This window comes from Artibeus jamaicensis, unplaced genomic scaffold, assembly GCF_021234435.1.
Source record: "Artibeus jamaicensis isolate MK-2021 breed Jamaican fruit bat unplaced genomic scaffold, CSHL_Jam_final contig_196, whole genome shotgun sequence".
Taxonomy (NCBI): domain Eukaryota; kingdom Metazoa; phylum Chordata; class Mammalia; order Chiroptera; family Phyllostomidae; genus Artibeus; species Artibeus jamaicensis.
Window position 1 is genome coordinate 3,454,023 of NW_026521401.1, and position 22,863 is coordinate 3,476,885.

General features: G+C 46.2%; 1 protein-coding gene and 1 long non-coding RNA gene across 5 annotated transcripts; one reads left to right on the plus strand and one right to left on the minus strand.

Moving 5' to 3' along the window:
* Positions 1 to 1,622: 1,622 nt before the first annotated feature.
* Positions 1,623 to 22,837, minus strand: HYOU1 (hypoxia up-regulated 1). 4 transcript variants are annotated; one of them, XM_037147186.2, is made up of 26 exons: positions 22,693 to 22,837; positions 12,333 to 12,424; positions 11,999 to 12,092; positions 11,741 to 11,819; positions 11,432 to 11,586; positions 11,279 to 11,355; positions 10,798 to 10,979; positions 10,467 to 10,582; positions 8,892 to 9,084; positions 8,544 to 8,678; positions 8,302 to 8,384; positions 8,059 to 8,191; positions 7,717 to 7,904; positions 7,353 to 7,491; positions 6,767 to 6,827; positions 6,519 to 6,598; positions 5,955 to 6,140; positions 5,639 to 5,814; positions 5,421 to 5,508; positions 5,196 to 5,318; positions 4,892 to 5,025; positions 4,663 to 4,747; positions 3,806 to 4,046; positions 3,664 to 3,711; positions 3,160 to 3,210; positions 1,623 to 3,033 (listed from the first exon to the last, which is right to left on the minus strand). In XM_037147186.2, exons 2-26 carry the CDS (start codon positions 12,415 to 12,417, stop codon positions 2,972 to 2,974), a joined length of 2,994 nt encoding a protein of 997 aa, XP_037003081.2. In that variant the 5' UTR covers positions 12,418 to 12,424; positions 22,693 to 22,837; the 3' UTR covers positions 1,623 to 2,971. The 4 variants fall into 4 exon arrangements, with proteins under 4 accessions (XP_037003081.2, XP_037003077.2, XP_037003080.2 ...); XM_037147182.2 differs by lacking the exon at positions 22,693 to 22,837 and adding an exon at positions 13,353 to 13,442; XM_037147185.2 differs by lacking the exon at positions 22,693 to 22,837 and adding an exon at positions 13,228 to 13,342.
* LOC119050750 (uncharacterized) lies at positions 13,513 to 18,663 on the plus strand. Its single transcript, XR_005082809.2, has 4 exons — positions 13,513 to 13,674; positions 14,234 to 14,449; positions 15,476 to 15,561; positions 16,393 to 18,663. It is a non-coding gene; the product is annotated as an uncharacterized LOC119050750 (long non-coding RNA).
* Positions 22,838 to 22,863: the final 26 nt, after the last annotated feature.

Below are 22,863 nucleotides of genomic sequence, written 5' to 3' on the forward strand. Positions count from 1 at the left end.
ATCCCAGGTGAGGGCTAGCTATGGGCGGACACAGGGAAGAGGCACGGCTGGCTGGCTGCGGTCGGTGGAGCATCTGTGTGCAGATAAAACAGTGAAGAGGCGAGCACTGAGACCGCACAGTGCAGGGTGGTGGGCTCCCACATTTCCACTCAGATAATAGGTGGGGGTGAGTGGTGGGATGGACTGGGAGAGCGGAGAGGACCGCCATTGCTCCCTTTCTGACCCCGCCCCCACATACAGTGTCACAAACCAGCGACCTGAGTGGCCCTGCCCTGGTAAACAACTAAAGCTCTGCTCCTCATACTTAACGGGCACAAACAGACCAAAAATGGCTCAAAAACAACTCAGAGCCCCAGAGCTGATAAATCTAAGTGATGAATAGCCAAACTTTCAAATGCACAGTTCAAAACACTGGTGATCAGGATGCTCACAGAACTGGTTGATTATAGTCACAAATTAGAGGAACATATGAAAGCTAAACTAATTGAAATGAATGGCAATGCACAGGAAACCAATAGTAATGGAAAGGAAACTGGGACTCAAATCAAGGGAGTAGACCAGAAGGAGCAAAAATGACCAAACAGAAAAGGATGAAGAAACAAGAATTCAAAAAAATGAGGAGAGGCTTAGGAACCTCCAGGACATCTTTAAACGCTCCAACATCCAAATTATAGGGGTACCAGAAGGGGAAGAGGAACAGCCACGAGTGGAAACCCTATTTGAACAAATAATAAGAGAGAACTTCCCCGTTCTGGCAAAGGAAATAGACTTCCGGGAAATCCAGGAAGCTCAGAGAGTCCCAAAGAAGTTGGACCCAAGAAGAAACACACCAAGGCACATCATCCTTACATTAGCCAAGATTAAAATGAAGGAGAGAATCCTAGGAGCAGCAAGCGCTAAGGGGACAGTCACCTACAAAGGAGTTCCCATCAGACTGTCAGCTGATTTCTCAAAAGAGACCTTACATGTAGGCAAGAAGGGGCTGGAAAGGAGTATTCCAAGTCATGAAAACCAAAGACCTACAACCAAAATTGCTCTATCCAGCAAAGTTTTCATTTAGAATGGAAGGACAGATAAAGTGCTTCTCAGATAAGACCAAATTCAAGTTCATCATCACCAAGCCCTTATTATATGAAATGTTAAAGGGACTTACCTAAGAAAAAGAAGATAAAAAAAGATGAACAGTGAAAGGACAGCAAACTCACAGTTACCAACAACCACACCTAAAACAAAAGCAAATTAGGAGGACAGCTAGATCAGAAATGAACCATAGAAATGAAGATTACGTGGAGGATTAGCAACAGGGGAGTGGGAGAAGGAGAAGGGGGGAGAAGGTACAAAAAATAAGTAGCACAGACAGTAGATAGAAAATAGATAGGGGGAGGGTAAGAATAGGGGAAATACAGAATCTAAAGAACTTGAGACACATGTTCATGAACTAAAGGGGAGGAATGGTGGTGGAGGGGTGTGCAGGGTGGAGGGGAAAGGAGGGAGGAATAGAACAACTGTAATGGCATAATCAATAAAAAATATTTAAAATAAAAAAAGAAAAAATAGCTTAGAATTCATATCTATTATTTATACTCAGGAAATAAAATTTTAAAAACCACAGCACAAAAAAATAGAAAATAATATTTTATTGAAAGTTTCTCAGTTAACAATGGAGGAAAGTACAATTTGACTCAAATCTGCCCAACCAGTCTCAACTGTTATCAAAAGAACTCATAACATACAGGACAGGATGGGGACCCTTAGTTCTCATTTCTGCCAATGTGGTAAAAAAAAGAAAGAAAAACAGACACAAATGGGCTTCCCCCTGCACTAGGAACTGGGGTGGCAGCTGTGGTTCCTGCTACAGGCAGAATATTGAACTAGAGCCTCCCCAACATCAGCATAGTGGGTGCAGGGCCCCCATCCTAGCAAAGCAATGCACAAAAGTAAGCCAGCCTCTTCCTTTACCCACAGGGCCTGCCTCAAAGTCAAGTGGCATTTTTACATTTACACCATGTTCTCTTGTTCTCCTAGTATCATGGGTTACAGTCTCAAAGTATAAAGCACACATTGGCCAGCCCAAGGTCAGGGGTTAAGGAAAGGGATGTCTGGGAGGGCAGAGCAGCAAGAGAGAAAGCAGGTGGTCACAGGGACATGGAGCACTAGTCTAATGCAAAGGGGCAGATTTTGATAGTGCTTGCAGGATGCTGGCAGACCATGCCAGCTACCCCACATGACACTCCTGGGCCAAGAGTCCACAGGTAGAATTTCACATAGCTCACTCCTGGACAGGTGGCTGGATTCTCTTCATTTTCTGTCTACTCTGGCCCCTAGACATTGTGTGGATGGGTGTGAATCAACTTAGATTTACTTCAGCCAGTCCGGATAGAATTGCTTTGGGCAAGAGGCTTACTAACTTGCAATAGCAAGCCAAGGAAACCCAAAGGAAGAGGAGTCAATGAAGATGGAGGTTTAAGGAAAGAGCTTGGAGGTAAAAAGAACACAAACAGGGACTCAGAAATCAAACCTGGTAACCAAGGCTCTGTAGACACTGTCTCATATGAGACACTGATTTCACGTGGAAGAGGAAAGGAAGGAAGGGATGGCCAGAAAAAACTGGAGACTAAAAACGGAGGACATCCTTCCCATTACCAGGTCCACCAATCAGTGACGGACATCCTCTCATACCCACAAAGATTAAGACCTAGTAGTGACTTTTCCCAATTTATGGCCTGGGTAGGTACAGAACCAGGGGATAGAATTGGGAACAGAACAATTCCAGTTTTAACCACAGAACTACTATGGAAGAAACTGGTAAGCTGTCCCTTCCTTCCCCTTATCCACACATCCAATCACAGGTGAGAGAAAAAGAACTTAAGACTCTGAGGGCAGGAATAACCCCTCCTGCCAACCCTTGATTGTTTAATAAATAGAGGTGGTAGAAGAAAGCAGGAAGAAATGGGGAACTGAAAGGCAGGGGCTATAGTTCATCATTCTTCAAAGTTTGCTTCTGTCCTGTTGGCTGCTCCTTCTGTTCAGATTCTGTTGAGAGTTGGGGAGACAAAGGAACAATAGCATGTAAAATGGTGGTACCTGGCCCCAGTTGTGTGCAGACAGTTCCCCCATACCCTACTAGGCTTCACATCACACCCCTAGCTCCACCCTCACCTGTTCCAGGACCTTCTAACTCCAGAGGTTCAGCATCTGCTGGTCCAGATCCTGCTTTTGGGAAGGAATAGTTTAGTGTCTGCAGAAGGGAAGAGGGGACTGATGGAAGGGTTGGCACACTTTTTCTGTAGTCAGAGTAAGTAAACATTTTAGGATTTGTGGGTCACATTCAGTCTCTGAATGTTCTTTTTTTCTTTTAAATACCTCCAAAACATAAAGATCATTCATAGCTCATGGGCTGTCCAGAAACAGGCTATGCCTGACAGTTGGCCAACCCCTAGGCCACAGGTGGCAAACACAAGGCCTGTGGGCACCTTGTTTCTACCTGGCAGCAGCACCGAGCTCTTGCTTAACTGTTAAGGAGTACTTACATTTACATAGTCTTAAAATTACAATCGGCCCTTTGAAGGCAACTGTGAGGCTGACGTGACCCCCGGTGAAAATGAGTTTCACACCCCTTCCCTAGGCTAAACAATGTCCATATTTTCAGTTTCCCCAACTCACGAGTCTCTTTCTCAGGTTCTGAAATGGGCTTTGCATCTTCAGTCTGGCCTGGAGGGAAACCAGGAGTAAAATGTAGTCCCAGAAGGGAAAGGAGATATACTTCCTGCCCAGTAGCACCGGGAGCCAGGCACCCTGCCCTCACCTGGTGGATGGATGACCTTCTCCCCCTGGTCACTGGCACTGACATTGAGTGGAGGTTCTGCCCGGGTTTCATTCTTGTCCTTGGGCCTGGGGCGGGGCTTGGTAAATTTGGCCTTATTTAGCAAATACTGCACTTCACGGTCCAGAGTCATCATCTTGGCCTCGATGTCTTTTGAGAGCAACACTGGCTTCTCTGTGGTGGGAAGCTTGGCCTGCTCGGCCATTGTTGCATTCTTCCAGGCCTGTGGGTGAGGGCAGCACAGGCTCAGAGCTAACAGTGAAGAGAGCAGACATCTCTGTCCCAGATGAAACTCACCCCCAACTGGTCTCCAGCTCTTCCCACGGACTTCAAATCACCTTGCAACATCTGGTCATCAGCCCCACAGGGGTAAGCAAACTCCTCAGAATTGTATTCAAGGCTTTCTACAAGGTAGTCTCAAGCTACGTTTCTGATATACATTCTATTAGTTTGGACTAAATATAGCTGAATCTCTTGATCATCCCTTCTTGTCTCTCCACTTCTGAGCTCTGGTTCAAAATGCCCCCTCACATCTGAAAGTTTCCACTTCACATGACATATCATCCTCACCTATCCAAACTCTGGGCCACTTTCTGAGTCCAGCTCATGTCCCACCTCCTCGAGGCATCTTTCTCTAACCTCACAGGGATGTTGCTCCTCCAGTCTGACCACTCACGGCTCTGACCCTTGTTTGGGACTAATCAGACACGGCCTCAAACACAAACATCTTTTGCTGTCCCAATTAAATGCTAAACCACAAGGCAGAGGCATGTCGAGTCTCCCATGCTACCTAGGCACTTTTCTGGGTAAGTATCCAGTTAAGTTAATATAGGGATTACCAAGGTCTCATTGATGACTTTCTCTAATGTTGTCATCTCCACCTCAGTGAAGATCTGGTCCATCTCTGGGATAAGCCGGGCACTCCTGGAAGCCAGAGGGGAGACAATCAGCTCAGGAGGAAGTGGGGTCTGGGATGTGGGTATGGGGAATGGGAAGCTGATGGGAATGAGTGTTGGCAGGCTTGGCAAGACTGAGTAAGAAAGAAAGAAAGGGTAAGGGGCTTCTCACTTGAGAAACATGCTGGAATGGTTGAGGAGATTATCAAGGGCAGACAACCGCTCAGGCCACTTCTTACGCTCTTCCACCCGAAAAAACAACCCTTGGCACAGCTTCCTCAGCTCAGCCAGCTTCTCTTTCAACATCTGATGGATATGGTATGGGAATAGGTAGAGGAATTCAAAGGATAACAGGATAGCCCTGGAGCCAGCCCTGCAATCCTCTTCAGGGCCTCACAACCCAGCTCTTCTCACCTTCTCTGATCCTAAAAAAAGAGAGCTCCCATCCCACCCACCATATGCTGGGACACCCCTACCACTGTGGTGGCTCCAAAGCCTTCATCCTCCAGCCAAGTGGAGGCAGCATTGAGTCTCCCAGAGATCTCTTCACGTTGTTCCTCAGTGGACACTTCCTGGTACTCGGGCTGGTATAACTTGTCCTAGGGAGGTACACACAAGTAAAAGCAAGCAGCGAGCCCCTGTGGGCAAGGCTCACAGAGCCAGACAGGTCCCAGGGCAAGTGTGCCTCCCACTCTACCAACCTGGGTCTCAAAGATGAAAGCTTCTAAGCTATTGGCAGCTCTCTCCCGCTCCTGCTTCTCTAGGTCTCGGACTGTCAAGTCCTGAAGTCTGTGGGACAAAAGGAGAGACAGACATGAAGGAGAGGGAGTCATAGCCAGAGGCACCATTGTGCATCCTGTCCACCACCCTCCACATATATACACCTATACCCACAAATACCCACTCACAGTCTACTCACTTCTGTACTGAATGGGCTAGCTCATCCTCGGACAAGTCAGGTAGGTCCAGAACTTCTAGCTCCACCACAATCTCCTCTACCATTTTCTGCTTCCGGGAAGGCTTCTGCTTCTTTTCTTCCTCTGAGGCTGCAGTGACACTCTCAGACCCTGGCTCTTTCTTATCATCACTTGAGTCCTGTGGGGAGACATGAGGATGTCAGGAAAAGTTTAGGTGCTTCTATTATCCACAGGCAGGGCTTGAGGGGATGAGAAATAAGGCAGGCATCTGTTTCTTTAGTCTGTGTCCAGTTTGGCCTTATTTTGCCTATAGCTTACCTGGGCTTCAGACTTTTCCTCATTTTCTTTGTTTATGGCCTTTTCTCCCTCAGCAACTACATCTTCCTTAGGCTTAAAGGGTGGAGGATGAGAGGTGTCCTCTACTGGGGTCTCAGCTTCTTCCTTGAGTTCCACTTGCTCTCCAGGCTCATCCTTGCTCCCCTCAGTAAGGCTTTCCTCTTCCTCCTTAGACACAATCACAGACACACCACAAGGGATGGTGAGGACCTATGTAGTAAGACCAGCTTAGCAAGGCCAGGTCCAGCGGCTTTGCTTTGAAGGGGCTAACAGCTTGCAGATAGACAGAAGGCAACTGTACAGAAATGGGCAGTGGGTTGTTTGGACTGCAGCAGTCTAGTTAGACAGGAAAGAAGGATCTGGAGATAAGGGGAATGGGCCTTGGACCTCGAGCACAGGAACAGCTCAGAGTGCAGAGGAAGGTAAGGTTACTTGTTGTGGACTGAGAGGGAGATCTACTAATTCATAGGCAGCTGGGATACCCACCCCAACTCTCTGCCCCCACATACCATCTTCTAGGCTCTCCTGGCTCCATTCTGGGCTTACCTGAATGGTGTTGGTACCATTCTCTTTGGTGTCTGGTGTGGTGCCTCCTCCAAACAGGCTAGAAATGGTGTTGCCAAGTTCTAAGGGTAAGAAAGCCCAAAGATTCAAACAGGCCCCCGGGGGGGGCAGAGGGGGGTGGGGGTGACTACCTCCTAACTCAAAGGCAAAGCCTGCTCACTTCCTCAATGTGCACCCAAATATATTCTCTCGTACATACATACATACACACACATGCACGCGCATCTTACTGGTCAGAGTTGATTCTTCCTCTTGGCTATCCTCCACCAGTGTCTCAAACACAGACTCTACCTGAAAACAAGAGATTCAAGGTGAAGAAATGCACATGTAAACCACCTTTTCACCACAAACCTCCAGCCACGGTGGGGTCTGCTTATGCACATCCACATGACTCCCAGCTGTGCTGGCTTTATTCTCTCACTTGCCTTCTTCTAAAAGCTCTTCGATCAAGTCACCCTCTCTCCTTAAATTATGAGCCCTCTGAGGATAAGATCACTGTTCCTTTTTTACCCCAGAGCTCTGTACGTCTCTACTCAAAATAGAATGGGTCACCATTTCTAAGACTGTACTCTAAAAGATACTAATCCTCAGAATTGTTCTTCAAAATTGGGTTCCTCAGCCATTGTGTAGATCCTGAAATTTACAATGTTCTTAAGCATTTACAGGCTACAAGAAGGGCCACACCCAATCCCTGGTTAACTTTGTTTAGAGCCAAGATTTATCCAACCTCAAAACCCTCTTCATTTCCCATGTTCTGGAAAAGGGTGGTGGGGCTGGGGCCCTTGCCCTGTACACAGGGTCTTTCTCTGCGCTCACCCTGTCTAAGCTGAGCAGACCACTCTCGTCCAAGTTGAAATGAGCCTTGATGCCCTTGGACTCGTAGTCAGCATACTTCTTGAAGCTGTCACCCACACCTTTTAGCTTCACTGTGGTCAGATTCTGGGAGCCAAATATCCTGGTTGAGAGAAAAGAGGAGTTCAGAGGAACCCACTCGGTATGCCCCTAGCTCTTGACTACACAGTTTTCTGGCATGAGGTGTTGAGGCCCTTCCTCAGGAGGAGGGCAGCATCCTCTAGAGAAGATGCTTACCCCAACCCCAACCCCACCCATTGCTTCTCCTGGGTTAGCCCTGTAGGCCCCAATTCCTCCCTCCCTGGCGCTCCATCCCCCATCCCCTCACCGAAGCTCCTCAGGCCCCAGGAAGCCAAGGTCACCATAGTTGATGTGGAAATTAAAATCATGGCTGTAGCGGTTAAAGGTAATAACTTTTCGCTGAGGGTAGGGCCCCATCCGGGAGAAGAGAACACGCTTATTGTGCTTCAGGTTGTGAACCCCAGGCTCCTCCTCCACCTCCCTTGTGAACTCAACCTACACAGCAAGGCAAAGGAGGCACACTGGAGAACCAGAACAGGTTCTGGGGTAAGGGTGGGTAAGTAACATCAACTTAAAGGGCAGACAAAAGGGGAGATCACAGTTGGAGAGGTAAAGGGAACTTACCACCTGATCAAACAGGCTAACTCACCAGGATGGGGTAGATCACTGCATCTCGGACTACAAAGGGCTTCACCTTGAAGGCTTTGCTGAGTGCGGCTGCCTGGTATACAGCCCCCATAGCAGCTGCTTCGTCTGCATTGATGTTCTTCCCCAGCTCCTCCCTGTTAAAAGTTCTAAGCTTTAGCACTGACTACTCTGCAGCTCCCAGCCTGGCCTCCCTCCCCTCAGCCTTCTAGCTGCTCAGCCCTGGAGTCCTAGCCCCCATACTCACTTGCCCACAGCCTTCAGCAGCACCTCCTGAACTTTGGGGACCCGAGTGGCCCCACCCACCAGGATCACCTGCTCAATCTCATCCTGCAGAGGAGGAAAGAATGTGAAATGCAACAGCATGTAACTGCCCCTCCTCCTCAGCACTGACTCTTCCTTTAACATTCCTGCTCCTTCCTCCTGCCATGTAATCACTTTCTATACCACCTGTCTCCTGCCCCGGGCCCACCTCTGACTCCCACTCACCAAATTCATTTTGGCACTCTGGAGGGCCTGCTGCACAGGCCCAGGCACCCGCTCAAATAAGTCTGCACACAACTCTTCGAACTCCTTTCGAGTCACTTTTGCCTTGAAGTCCACATCATCCACGAGGCCCTCAATCTGGAGGAGGATAAGGAGTGTCAGAGTTCTCACCCAAGTCCTGCTCCCTGAAAGGACAGGCCAGAAACCAAGAGAACAGGACTTCAGAAGGATGGCAGGAGGCACAGGAAAAAGGGATGGGCCACACCAGGCCCAAGTAGCCTAGTTCAGGATAGTAGGGTCCTCCACTCTTTGGCTGAGGAAAATTGCCCTCAACCAGTGACATGTGGGCACCTGTGCCATGTGGTCAGCATTGGCACTCAGGATAGTTTTGAGTCGATTAGCCTCACGTAGCAGCTTGGCCATGGCACGGGGGTTCTCCCTCACGTCCTTCCCTCTCTGGCCTTTGTGCTGCTCATTGAAAAGCCTGGCGAGGTGGTCACGTAGGCGGAGCTCCATCTCCAGGCCCCCCAGGGTACGGTCAAACCTGTTCAGGAAAGGTAACAGGGACAAATGTAAGGAACACATGGGGCCCCTTCACCTACACAGGAACCTGACTCTCATCCCACATGGTGACATCTCACAATGACAATTCATTCACCTACCCATTCAACTGTAATTACTGGGTATCAACTGTATTGTCCCGGGAGACACAATTTTGAGATGAAAAAAAACAAGGTTCCTGTTGTCAAGGAGTCTACAATCTAGCAATCAAATAATTATATAAAGTTTTAACTGCCCCATGTGTTATAAAGGAGGGGCAGACAATGCTGTTAGAACCTACACTTGAGAAGTTTCAGCTATTTACAGATGTCAGGGAAAGTTCTGCTAAGAAGAGGTACTTAAGCTGAAACCTGAAGGATAAGTTGGAGTTAACCAGGTAAAGAGGAAAAAACATTCTAGGCAGAGAAAACAATATGTATAAAGCTCCTGAAGTGAAAGAAAGCATGGTATATTCCAAATGAGGGCAAGTATGGCTGAAGTTCAAAGAGCAAGAGTCTCAGGATTAGAGACAATCACAGAGGCACAGCCTTATAGGCCAACAAAGGGTATTTATTTATTTATTTATTTGTTATTTTGAGAGTATGTTTATTAAAACTGGCAATAGTGAAACAAAGAAGGGTTTAGAACAGAAGCAACAGGAGAGAGTGTAGGCAGGGCTGCTTTGGCTCACTGAAAAGTCAGAGAAAAGAGGCCTTGGAGAAAGGTTCTGGAGGTTAGCCTGGGACAAACCACTGCCCATTGTTCCCCTGGTTGCAATTTTCACGGGGACCCTTATGGTTTAGGAGATACACACCTGAGAAGCAAGAAGGGTATGGGAATGCTCCCCGGAGGGAGAGTGCTGAAAAGTTTTGAAAGAAACTGGTTATGATCAAGTTGCCATTTTGAAAAGAATCCTCTGGCTACAGTGTGGAGAAAGAACTCGAGGGAGAGCACACTGGAAGCAAGAGATTTTTGAAATTCTACAGGTAAGAGGTGATGGTAACTTGAACTAGGGTGGTAGCAATAGAACTGGATGGACAAGGATGGGTTCAAGAACTAAGACAATACTGGTGATAAGTTATTTAAGTAAATTGAAATTAATGAGATAGTGAATTAAAAGGCTGAATCTGACATCCTACATATGGTCTGTAGTCTTGTGAATTTTCTTAGAAGTTCAGTAAGTTCCCTGCCTTTCAACCTTCCCAAGCTGTCTTCTCCCCACATCTTCCCCTTGCTTTTTGATAGAAGTACACTACAATAACTGATGGTGCTTTAACCAGGGCAGCATTCCTGCAGGGAGTAGGAAAGTGAGGCAGTTGCCCCTCCAAAAAGACATCCCCATTTAAGAGTCTCTCTCAGCAAGCCTTCCTCCAAACTCCCACTTACCCCACTCCTTGGATTTGCAACTGTGGCTGCATTCCCGTTTCCTTAGTCTTCACTGTCTGGTAGGTCACAATGGTGCACACAGTACTGCCTGAGCCCATGTCATAAAACATTATGTGCTGCAGAGACATCAAATTAATTGTCACAGGAATTCAACTCCAGACTGCCTGCTGCTTCCAAGGGGCTGCACCAACTCTCAACTGAAAGCCCAATGGCTCCAACATGGGCTGAGAGGAGGTGATCTGTGCCAACAAGATGCAAAATGAGCCAAATGGCGTCCATACTCAAAACAAGTCACCCTGCAAGTATGGTCAGAAGTTCTTCCCTGGCTCACCCGGGCAGTGGTGTTGATATCTTTCCGATGGAAGACACCGTAGCTGAGGGCAGTAGCAGTGTTATCATTGATGAGCTGAAGCACTTTGAGGCCGGCCATTCGAGCAGCCTGCAGCACAGCTCGGCGTTCAGCTTGATTGAAGAAGGCTGGCACAGTGATCACTGCATCCTTGATGGGCTGTTCTACAGAGGACAACAGAACAGGGTTCTTACCAGCTCCATACCTTAGATGAGGGTTTTCCAGTCTTGGCACTCTTGACATTTTGGGCCAGATAATTCTCTGTGTTAGGGGCTGTCCTGTGTATTACAGGATGTTTGGCAGCACCCCTGGCCTCTACTCACTAAATGCCAACAGCAGCTCCCCAGCTGGGACAACCAAAAATGTCTCGAGACACAGCCAAATATTCCCTTGGAGGCAAAATTGCCCCCATGTTGGGACCCTAGGGAACCTGGCCACCACTGACTCTACCTTGGCTGCTCACCTGCAAAATCTTCAGCCAGAGAACGGGAGTAATTGAGAACCATGCCCAGTAACTCCTCAGGTGAGAACTGCAGTTGCCTGGGGGAAGGAAGGTAGTTAGAGGCAAGGAAAGCCAGGCATTAAAGGAAGGACACTTCTCCAGCAGAGCACTCACGGACTGATTTGGAAGTACACGGTCTGCCTCTTTGAGTCAAAGCCTAACTCGTGCTCTGGGAAACGGTCTCTGTAAAGGGCCACATGGGGGTTATCCTCCTGCTTCCCCAGGAGCTGCTGGAAGTAATGCAGGGTAGCCTTTGGATTTTTGATGGCCTGAGAGGATGGAAAGAAGGAACAGAGCATTAGGCTCCCAAGCCCACCATCACCTACCTCTTACATAAGAGATTGATAAGGGAACAGACTCTGGGTCTGTCACTTCCTTTCCTCTACTCACTGCATCTGGCAAGGGGGTGGGCTGGTAGCTCACCAGGCTTGCTGCACTGTCTCCAAAGAATCTTTCATTTTCTTTTAGTGTCACAGCCACTGGGGTTTTCCTCCGGGATTCCCTGAGGAAGAGACATTGGGCCCAGGTGCCTATGGCAGGGTATGGACCCAGGAGCCTCAACACCACACATACAATCAATCACCCAAACACCAAAGTCTGTTGTGGCCCTTCCAAGAACGCATAGCACCTTGGAGACCAGATTCCCTTTTCCCCTACCCCTGGCACTGTGGCTGCCCTTACTTGTTCAAGACAATTTCCATGGGCACTCCAGGCTTGACAATGGCTACCTTCATGGATTCACTGCCCAGGTCCACAGACATCACTGCCAGCATATCTGAAGAGGAAATAGATCTGTCAATTAGCCCCTCTTTCCCCACCTTCCTGAGGCTCCTCTCATCAAAACACACTATTTTCTATGGAAAAGGTACAATAGCAAAAGACAGAAAAAGGCCTGAGTCCAGCAACTCAAGAGTCCAGAGGCTTCCAATTAAAAGCCTCTTTGCTTCTTCCCATCATGTATCATTCATCATTCATTCATTTATTTCTCCTTTCACCCCTCTGCTGAGGTACACACCACTCAGTGACAACAGGTCTGCCAAGAGTACAGCCATTAAGGTCCAACAGACTAGCCTTCTCTGCCTCCTGACAGTGGCTGCCATTGTGCCCCTGGGGAGGAGAAAAACACTTGTTAACTAGATGTCCTGAATGAAGGAGACAAAACTTCATCCCAAAACAGAGAAGCTTTAAAATTCATACCTGCTCCACTCTCACCCAGGGCAGAGCAGCCTACACCTCTCACCTACTCCTTACAAAAACTAAGCCTCTAATTATCCCCAGAAGTGCCCCCACAAAGGCCCAGGTGAAACAGCAAGGGCAGGAGAAGGGGACCAGACACTTTCTATTGCACAGGCAGTAACTGCCGCACCATTACACTGGTCCTACTGTCAGATACTCGGGTCGTGGCCACGGATCCCCGCCCAGGGCTCAACCACCTCCCCACACTTAGAGCTCCCCGGCCGGCACGGAACACCAGGCCGGGCCTGGAAGAGAATTGAAAGATGGTGACACTGGGGGAGGCTGGGATGGAAGAAGGGCCTGTCTACTCAGCATCCCTTTGGGTTGTGCCCCCCATCCCTGCTGCCTACACAGATGCTATACCAAGAACGTAAGGTTCCTTGCCCTTGCCCCGGCCGGGCGGGCCCCCCCCCCCCCCACCCGTGAACGGCGTGCACGGCATTCACCTAAGTCTCACCTGACAAAGACCGCGTCTCCCACTCCCGGAAATGGGTCCCGCCCCCCCCAAGCTACGGCGTGGGGGCGCCACGGGACCAAGCTGCGGGAAGCCGAGTGTCACGGTGTCTGTGCGGCCCTCACTCCCACTACCGACCCATGCCCAGAACTAGCACGTTGGTTCCCTCTAGGAGGGAAGGCCAGCTCCCATCGCCATCCCCACCCCCTCTACCTCTTGCCTCGGCTTCTGTGGCACGAGCTCCGGGACAAACGCAGTGGCGGGAGTAACTACGGGGCCAGCAGCACGACCACAGCCCGCGCCCTTCACAACTCCCCTCCGTTTGCAAACTGTTACATTACCTACCAACCCCTTAGCAGCGTCTCGCGTACTCGCCGGCTCCGGACGCGGCGCACGTTCATTGGAGCCTCCGCTGCCCGGCCCTGAGATGCGCACCCATTCCCGCCCCCCATCGCTCAGGCGCGCGCTCCCATTGGGCCACGTCCTATGCCTGTCCCTCCTCCAACTGAATCTGCTGCTCCTCCTCCGCTGCTGGCTGTGGCGGAGGGGCAAATGCACTAATTGGGGGGAAATCGGGATCCGCAGATGAGGCTCCGTTACTGGGGCTCCTATCCCGGTGCGCTCTCGGGGCCTTTGTGGCTGAGGTGCTGAATATCTTACTAGCGAGGTAAAGAGTGAGGGTGCCTGGAACAAGTGGACCCTCTATCGGCATCTGTTCCTTAGCCGTGCCAAGCGGTGATTGGTATTGCACTTCCATGGGTTTTGGATTGAAATCAAGGGAATGGCTGCGCCTCAGGCTTTATCCATCCCAATTTTCTTTGTTTCACCGAGGGGGGGGGGGCGTTTAAAAAAAAAAAGGAACACCACCAAGAGATTTTCGAGGGTGGGTTGGAGATAACACTTGTATTAGTGGCAGAATTTGACCTAAGCCCAATTTATAATGATACTCCAAACTGCAAAGCGCTACACATGACACTTATTTGTGAGGCTGTAGTTGGTTGAGCATATATGCACCACTTTATGTGCATTTAATGTTTTATTAAATCTTGTACTTTAAAGCACGTCGGGCAGGTATTTGGCTGTCCTCACTCTCTTCTCTGACCCTTACAGCCTCACCGAAATGTGCACAGCCCTTAGCGAGCACACATTTATTTTTTTCAGCTGTATTTGAGATGAGCACGCTTTTCTTAAACGTGGAAATGAATCCTCCTTTTCCTTTTTTCCAGAATTGACGCTGAGCCTTCCTTCACAGACGCTCTGTTGAAGAACCCAGCTGTGACACCCAGGACTTGTTTAAGGAACTTCTAATTTTTCCTTTCCCTACATTTCTTGTAATGCTTAGGGAGAGAATGTAGTCGGTTATCTAGGCTCAGAAGATAAACCTACTGGCAGTACCAGAGAGGGGTCTATTTTTCTTCCTTTAAGAATAATGCAGTCTTAAGGTAGGAGAGAAATTGCTAGAAATAGAGAAATTTGCTTAAAATTTTAACACACACAAATATAATTTTGAAAACATTCAGATATTCTAGATTAAGCTAAATCCCTTTGATACCATCTGCAACCTCACTCTCCCCTCTGAAGATGTATATCTGTTAACAGCATAGTGTGAAGCCTTCCAGTCATTTTCCTTTGCTTTAGTGTATATATGTACTTCATATGTACACTTTGCTTTAGGTCTGTCCAAGGTACATATCCAAGGTCTGTCCAGAAGGTATCCAGCCACGTAAATAGAGACATTTATTAAACAAGACACAAGAAACATTGTTCATAGGACAATGATGCCTCAGACCCCTTCAAAATAGACACCTTGGGACCTCACTAACGCTAATCGCTAACATTGTATTGTCCTGAATCTCACTAATGGTCTGAAATCTCTTCCTTTTCAAAGGAGATTTTAGTTTTGGGAAAAGCCAGAAGTTGCAGGGTGCCAAAGCTGGGCTGTAGGAGGGCCAAATCACCTCTACACCTGGGTCACTCAGTCACCTGGGTGATCTAATATTATGCCAAAAAACTCTTCATATGTGATGTATGAGTTGGCGCATTGTTGTGATGAAGCTACTAGTTGCCTTATAGCTGCGGACTTCTGAATCATCTGAATAGTTTCCACTGAAGAACGTTCAAGCTTAACATAGAAATTTCATGTAGGTTCATTCCTCTGGTTGCTCGTCATTTTGAATGCGATGGCCACACAGTACACATGCTCACTAGGGGTGTTTACCACCCCCACTGACTAATACAGTAAAGTCACTGTTCACCCATGTACATTGCAGTCTACTCTCTGGCTGCCAGATTTCATTGATGTCATGCAAACCATTCTCATTATATTAACAATGGCTGGACTTTTCCCAGACATACCTCATATGGCTCCCTTTTTTTGATTGATTTTAGAACAGAAGAGAGAAACATTGATCTGTTGTTCCACCTGTTTATGCATTCATTGGTTTATTCTTGTTTGTGCCCTGACCCAGGATGGAATCTGCAACTTTGGTGTATTGGGACGATGCTCTAACCAACTGAGGAACTTGGCCAGGGTCATATACATCTCTTGAAACATGTAAGTTATTGCCTTTTTATAAGTGATAAAATGTTATACAATTAGATTTTTTGTAATTTGCCTGTTTTTGGGTGGGGTAACATAAATCATGCAGTGTTTCCCATGTCTTTGTAAAGATTCACTTCATTGCTGTTTACAGCCGTAGAGCATTCTATAGCATGGGTAGTGTTTAGCTATAATGATGGACATGTAAGTTGTCATTTTGGTTCTACAGAGAAAGACTTTGTTTCTCAATAACTGAGTCTACTTTTGTCTACCTTTGGCCATCTGTCCTTTTTATTTATTTATTTATTTCCAGAAAGAGGGGAAGAGAGGTAGAAAGAAAGGGAGAGAAACATCCATTTGTGCGAGAGAAACACTGATGAGTTGCCTCTCCCCTGCCCTCAACTAGGGACCCACTCACAACTCAGGCATGTGCCTGACTTGAAATGGAACCAGCAACCTTTCAGTTTGCAGGCCAGTGCTCAGTCCACTGAGCCACACCAGCCAGGGCCAGCATACACATTTTAACATTTATTGAACCTCTGTCATATGCAAGCACTGTTCTGGGTGCTGGGGTTCCAGAGATGGGGATAACTTTGCCATTAGAAAAAGTCAGTCTGGAAACAAATTCTGTATGTTAGTGGTTTCATACATTCATTTAAAATCTATTGGTTTTGGCTGCCAATTCCCAGCAGGGGACACATGAGAGCCAACCACACATTGATGTTTCTCTCCCTTTCCCTCTCTCTAGAAATAATAAATAAAATCTTTTTTTTAAAAGTATTTTGTATTTGTGATTTTGCTATAAACTTAACTTAGGGGTAAACTCAATTTTTTTTTTTTTTGCAGGAGAGAAAGTGCTCCAGGATAAATTTTTTTCTTACTTCCTACAACAATGTTTTTAGAATTACAAAAGAAGTATGTGGTCACTGAAGAAAACTGGAAGACGTAGGGGAAAAAAGAATAAAATTTAAAAAACACCCAGAATTCTATTTTCTAGGTTAAATCACTTTTAGCATTGTGATGTAATCAATTCACACACACTCAACTTTCATGGAGATGATATTTTGTGACTGTTTTTCATTTAGTTTATTTTTATTGCAAAAATTTTCCTATATCATATTTTCCTCTAGAGAATTTTCAGTGGCAGTATTTATGGAATTGTAGCATAGAAAAGTACAATAATTTACCAAATTGCTGTTTGACATGTTGTTTCTTTTTGCTATTATAAAACTGAAGAAAACACTTTTATTGATAACTTTATATACCTCAATCCCTTAAAGCCTATTTAGGATAAATTTTTACAAGTGAAAATACAGGCTTAAATTAATTTTTTAGTCATTGCCAAATTGCCCTCCAGAAAAGTTTACCAATATGCACTCCCCAACAGCAGTGTGACAGACAGCCCCTGTATCTTTTATAACACTAGAATGTTGTAGAACATTTTGAAAGTCTTGTTGTGAATTAGGATATGGGGTGGGCTGTGAGGAGCAAAAAATTGGGAACATTTCCCAGCTTGCATTGAGACAGGGATTATTGTGTTTCCAAAAGAGAAAGAAAACAAGACTTTAAGGTTCTTGAAAATTCACAGAAAAGCATTCAGACTTATAACAAGTTTATGGGCTTCAGTATTCCAGAAGAAATTAAATTGAGCACCCAGAACACAGGGCTTTGGAGTTTGACAGGCATGAATTTGCCTATGAACTCCACCACTTCCTACCTATGTGACTCCAGGCAAGTTGTTTAGCCTTCCTGAGCCTCAGTTTCCACATCATTAATAGAGGTGTGCTGGTACGTTTTCATAAGGTTGGTGTAAACATTTTTAAAAAGGGTAAAATGCTTAGTACAGTGCATGGGACACACTAAGCACTAAACACACATTACTTAACATTGTTTTTGTCATTAGAGAAATAAAACTCAAAGGTGATATTGCAGTGCTAAAAGCATGTTAAAGACTTCCGCCAAGATGGAGGTATAGGTGGATGGGCCGTGCCTTCTCACACAACCAAGTTTAGAGACAACTGAATATTAGCAACAGAAAACACAGCCAGAACATGGAAAATTGAACTTTTCGGAAGTCTGTTAACAACAAATTCTTCAGCCTGACCGGTAAGGGGCGAAACCAGCGGCTGGTGAGGGGTTGCACAGGAGGACTCAGTCAGACGGACTCAGGCGTGGAATCCAGACGCGCGGAATCCAGGCGCAGGGTTGGACCTAGTGAGCGACCGAGCGAGCCACTAGGCGAGCGACCTCAAAGGAGACAGCGGGGAAGCGGTGCTGCGTGTTGACTGTGGTCGCCCATTTGTGCACGAGTGGACAGGCAAGGGAGTGAGCGGTTGGACCAGGGCCGGCGGTCCACGTAGCAAGCGGCAGTAGAGGGCGCCGCCATTTCCCTGCTCTGACCACACCCCCACATACAGCATCACAACCCAGCGACCTGGGAGTCCAAGGCGCCGCTTCTCACACTTAAAGGGCCAGAACAGACCAAAAATGTCACAAGTTCTCAAAGCCCCAGAGCCCATAGATCTAAGAGATGAAGAAATAGCAAAACAGACGCACAGTTTAAAACACTGGTCATCAGGATCCTCACAGAACTGGTTGATTATAGCCACAAATTAGACAAATATATGAAGGCGAAACTAATTGAAATGAATGGAATTGCACAGGACACCAATAGCAATGAAAAGGAAACTGGGACTCATATCAATGGACTGGACCAGAAGAAAGCAAATAATGGCCAAACAGAAAAGAGTCAGGAAGCACGAATTCAAAGAAATGAGGAAAGTCTTAGGAACCTCCAGGACATCTTTAAACGCTCCAACATCCGAATTATAGGGGTACCAGAAGGGGGAAAGGCACAGCCACCAGTGGAAAACTTATTTGAACAAATAATAAAGGAGAATTTCCCCAATCTGGCAAAGGAAATAGACTTCCAGGAAATCCAGGAAGCACAGAGAGTCCCCAAGAAGGTGGACCCAAGAAGGAACACACCAAGGCACATCATCATTACATTAGCCAAGATTAAAATGAAGGAGAGAATCCTAGAAGCAGCAAGAGCTAAGGGGACAGTCACCTACAAAGGAGTCCCCATCAGACTGTCAGCAGATTTCTCAAAAGAGACCTTACAGGCAAGAAGGGGGTGGAAAGAGGTATTCCAAGTCATGAAATCCAAAGACCTACAACCAAGATTGCTCTATCCAGCAAAACTTTCATTTAGAATGGAAGGACAGATAAGGTGCTTCTCAGATAAGATCAAATTCAAGTTCATCATCACCAAGCCCTTATTATATGAAATGTTAAAGGGACTTATCTAAGAAAAAGAAGTTAAAGAAACATGAACAGTGAAAGGACAACAAGCTCACAGTTATTAACAACCACACCTAAAACGAAAGCAAACTAAAAGGACAGCTAGATCAGGAGTGGAAACATAGAAATGAAGATCTCAAGGAGGGTTAGCAACAAGGGAGTGGGAGGAGGAGATGGGGGGAGAAGGTACAGAAAATAAGTAGCATAGACAGTAGATAGAAAATAGATGGGGGGGGGCAAGAATAGCATGGGAAATATAGAATCTAAAGGACTTGAGACACATGGTCATAAACTAAAGGGGGGGTAATGGTGGGGATGGGGGGGTAGGGTGGAGGGGAATGAAGGGAATAGAACAACAGTAACAGCATAATCAATAAAAAAATTTTTAAAAAAAAAGCATGTTAAATGCTTTGATGGGTTCATGGGAAATTTATGTTCTTTTTGTAGACCAGATTTTCACAATCAAAACCAGCAAATTGTTTCTCCTTTTTCACTGTAGCCTTGGGTCCCTGGACTCTCTTACACTATAAGACCCTTGAGTGTATTTTAGGTTGATCTTGCTCCTAAAGTGGAAACTGCTGCTATCCTTTTGAGATGCTAAGCAGAAAAACCCAGGCTTTTCAGTATTTTAGAAAATGGTTTCTCTCCAGGGAGCTAAAAGAGAAAAAAAAAAAACATTAAAAAAAAAGTTTGCAGCTGGAACAAGAAGTGCTCCAATGGATACAACTGTTGTATATCACAAGGGACCAATTTGCTGAAGGGAACAAGAAGGGACTGCTAGGCAATTACTATTATTTTTTTAAATTTATTTATTTTCAGACAGGAGAAGGGAAGAAGAGAGGGAGAGAAACATTAATGTGTGGTTGCCTCTTACGTGGTTCCCACTGGGTATCTGGTCCACAACCCGGTGAGTGCCCTGACTGGGAATTGAACCAGCTACCCTTTGGTTTGCAGCCTGCGCTCAATTACACCACCAGCCAGGGCTGCTAGGCAATTCTTGATTCTGAGTTGTGATCTCTAGTTTCAAGCTAAAGATTTGAATTACTTCTATAGCTTTAGTCTCTTCAAATTTGAGTTCTTACTATGCAGAATTTTAAATGAATTTGTTCACATAATCATTTTGTGTGTGGTTTGACTGCTTATCTTCCTCAGTATCCTGAAGTTCCTGGATTCAGACAAGTATAGCTAAAAGAAAAACCACGATGTATGTTCGACAAGTACAGCCTAGCTTCACATCTGAACTAACCAATTAGAAGTTAAGGAACTGAAGAACTTGTTTTATTTCCAAAGAACTTTGATGTTTTTGCCCAGAGTCACTTGAAATTCTCTGATACTCCACTTCTCATCAAAGACAATGACACTTTTGCACATGGACCCTCTGAAGAGTCTACAAAAAGTGAAAGTGCTTTGTTAGATATACTTCACTACATGAAATTAAGGGCTGGTTACTGTCAGTCTGTCTTATGTCTGCCCCTTCTAGTGGTGGTTGAACTCCCCAAAGGGCAAGAACCACGCCTTGCTCATATTTATATTCTCAGCATTTAATACAATCCCAGCAATAGTGTGTACTCAATACACATTTGTCAAAGGACGAAAGAAAGTAAGAGAGCAGGTGTGAAGAGATGTTTGAGTTGTTCTGGTAGGTCAATCTCTGCTTTTGTACCGTCACCAATGGGCACAAGGCCTTACCAGGTTCACACATCAGAAGAAGACTCTGGGTCCCTCCCACTGGACAGTATAGGGGACACCCAAGTCAACAACAAAGATGCCACTCTGTTGTTCACATCTGTTTTCATATTGCTTTTAACATTCATAGTTTTAACAACTGACATGCTATCTAAAAATTCGAATGAGTAGTACAGAATATGCTCAGCAGGTGAAAGTGGGTCCAATCTACTCCCCGTTTGAGCTTTCTGTCTATGGGTTGAGATCCTGAAACAGCTCCAATACCCGTGTGATAGAGAAAAGAACTCTAAGCTGGGATGGAAATTAGAAAATCTGTATTGCTGGTGGTGGCCAATTTGTTCCCCTCGTTTAGCTCTTTAGAATAAATGGACACTACCTTTCCTGTCAACTAGATTGAAGAGAGGAGGGGATAAGAGGAAAATCATCCACATTCATTCCTCCAATCAAATATGAAGCAACTACCAGGCTCTGTTAGGTCTGGTTCATGGTAAACAAGACAGGGTTCCTGCTCTCTAGGTGTGGGGGCAACTTTGCCCTCAAGCCCCCCCATCCACCACGGATGAAAGTAAACACTCCCAAGACATGATCTGCTTGGGGAGGAGAGGTGGCCAGTTTCTCAGAGGAAAAAGGCCAGGAGCCCCTTCCTCCAGGGCTTTTATTGGGTTGTAATACACAGGAATACAGGGCAGCAAGGATCAAACAGATAATATTTCAAAGAAATCTGAGGGTTTAGTCTGAGTCAGAGTCTGTCAGAAAGGGGGTTCGCAGAAACTTTGGGAGACATACTCATTTCCTGCTTGGACCCTTAACATAAGAATGAAAACACTCTTAGCAAAGCAGGTTTCACAGAATTTTTAAGAATTCTTTCTCCCTGGCTGGTGTAGCTCAGTGGATTGAGCGTGGGCCTTCGAACCAAAAGATCGAGGTTCGATTCCCTGTCAGGGCGCATGCCTGGGTTGCAGGCCAGTTCCCAGCAGGGGATACACCAGAAGCAACCATACATTGATATTTCTCTCCTTCTCTTCTAAAGATAAATAAATAAATATTTTAAAAAAAAAGAATTCTTTCTTATGCCAGATTTCCCCGGATTCCCTCTAGCAAGGCAAGGAGCTACACCCCCTCCCCATCAGGTTTTCAGGCTTAAGTGGATTAGAGCCACGAAGCAGGCTATGTCAGAATAGCAGGGGGTGGGGGTGAGAGTCCATCACTCCCTCTTTGTTGCAGCCCACCCCCATTCCCTGAGTCCTTTCATAATGGCCTCCCAAGAGATTGTGTCTGGCTTAGGTTGCCCCTCTCTCTGTGAGGAGTCTTACTCTTCACTGACTGCCAACCATGCTTTGAGGGCAGGGAGAGGAAACTGAGGCAGCATTCGCTACCAGAGACAAGGCAGAAAAGTTCACTAGTTTGTCTCCTGTGACTCACATCCTGGAGGTCACTCACTCATCCTTAGCCATGGGGGGTAGTTACAATTCCTGAAACCAGGCACAGTGGTCCCCAGCATCTAGGAACTCGGGCTGGTAGGTATAAAGAGTAAAATATTCTAAAACTAAAAAGCAGTGTGTGTGTGTGGGTGTGTGCATAGAAATAAACTTCACAAATACCATATGGCCACTTTTTTGCACATACTCTCAAAATGACTATGTCACTTCTGTACATAGTTCCTTGTGATACACAAACAACACACCTACAGTTTTCCATGTGGACAGTTGGTTTTGCCACAGTTGGGGATTGTGGAAGGCCAAAGAACAGCTTAGACACTTAACACTTGTTAAATCATTCAGCTCTCAGAACTGCCACTTCCAGGCTTTTTGCTGTGCTGTGTTTATGGCCCATACCTTGCCACTATGGAAAGGAAGAGAAAGCCCAGGTTCTTGGGAGTTCCCTCCCCATGGGTATTTCCCAGATTCTTTAAGAAACATGTTTTAAGTACCTGTTACGAGCCACGCATTCTAACAGAGACACGCGAAAACAAATATAAGATACTGTGTTCACGTCTGTAAATGAGACACAAAGTTCTCATTTTATTTTTCTCTCCTACACTTAAAAACCAGTTTCATATATAATGGTTCATTTATGCCTCAAAATAGTCCTGTGAGGTCACAACATAATTAACTAAGGCACAGCAGGTTACAGTTCAAAGCGCGTGACAGTGCTCACCTTGATTCTTCAATCCCCGTACACTTAATAAAGGAGGAAACTGGTGTTGAAAGAGGTGAAGACCCCTGCTCTTGAAACCCTTTTAGCCAGCTCAGTTTGACACCACAAATCGGCAAACTGCTTTGCAAGCCCTGGGAAGGAAGTCGTGCCCCACGCAGCCCCCGCCTACAC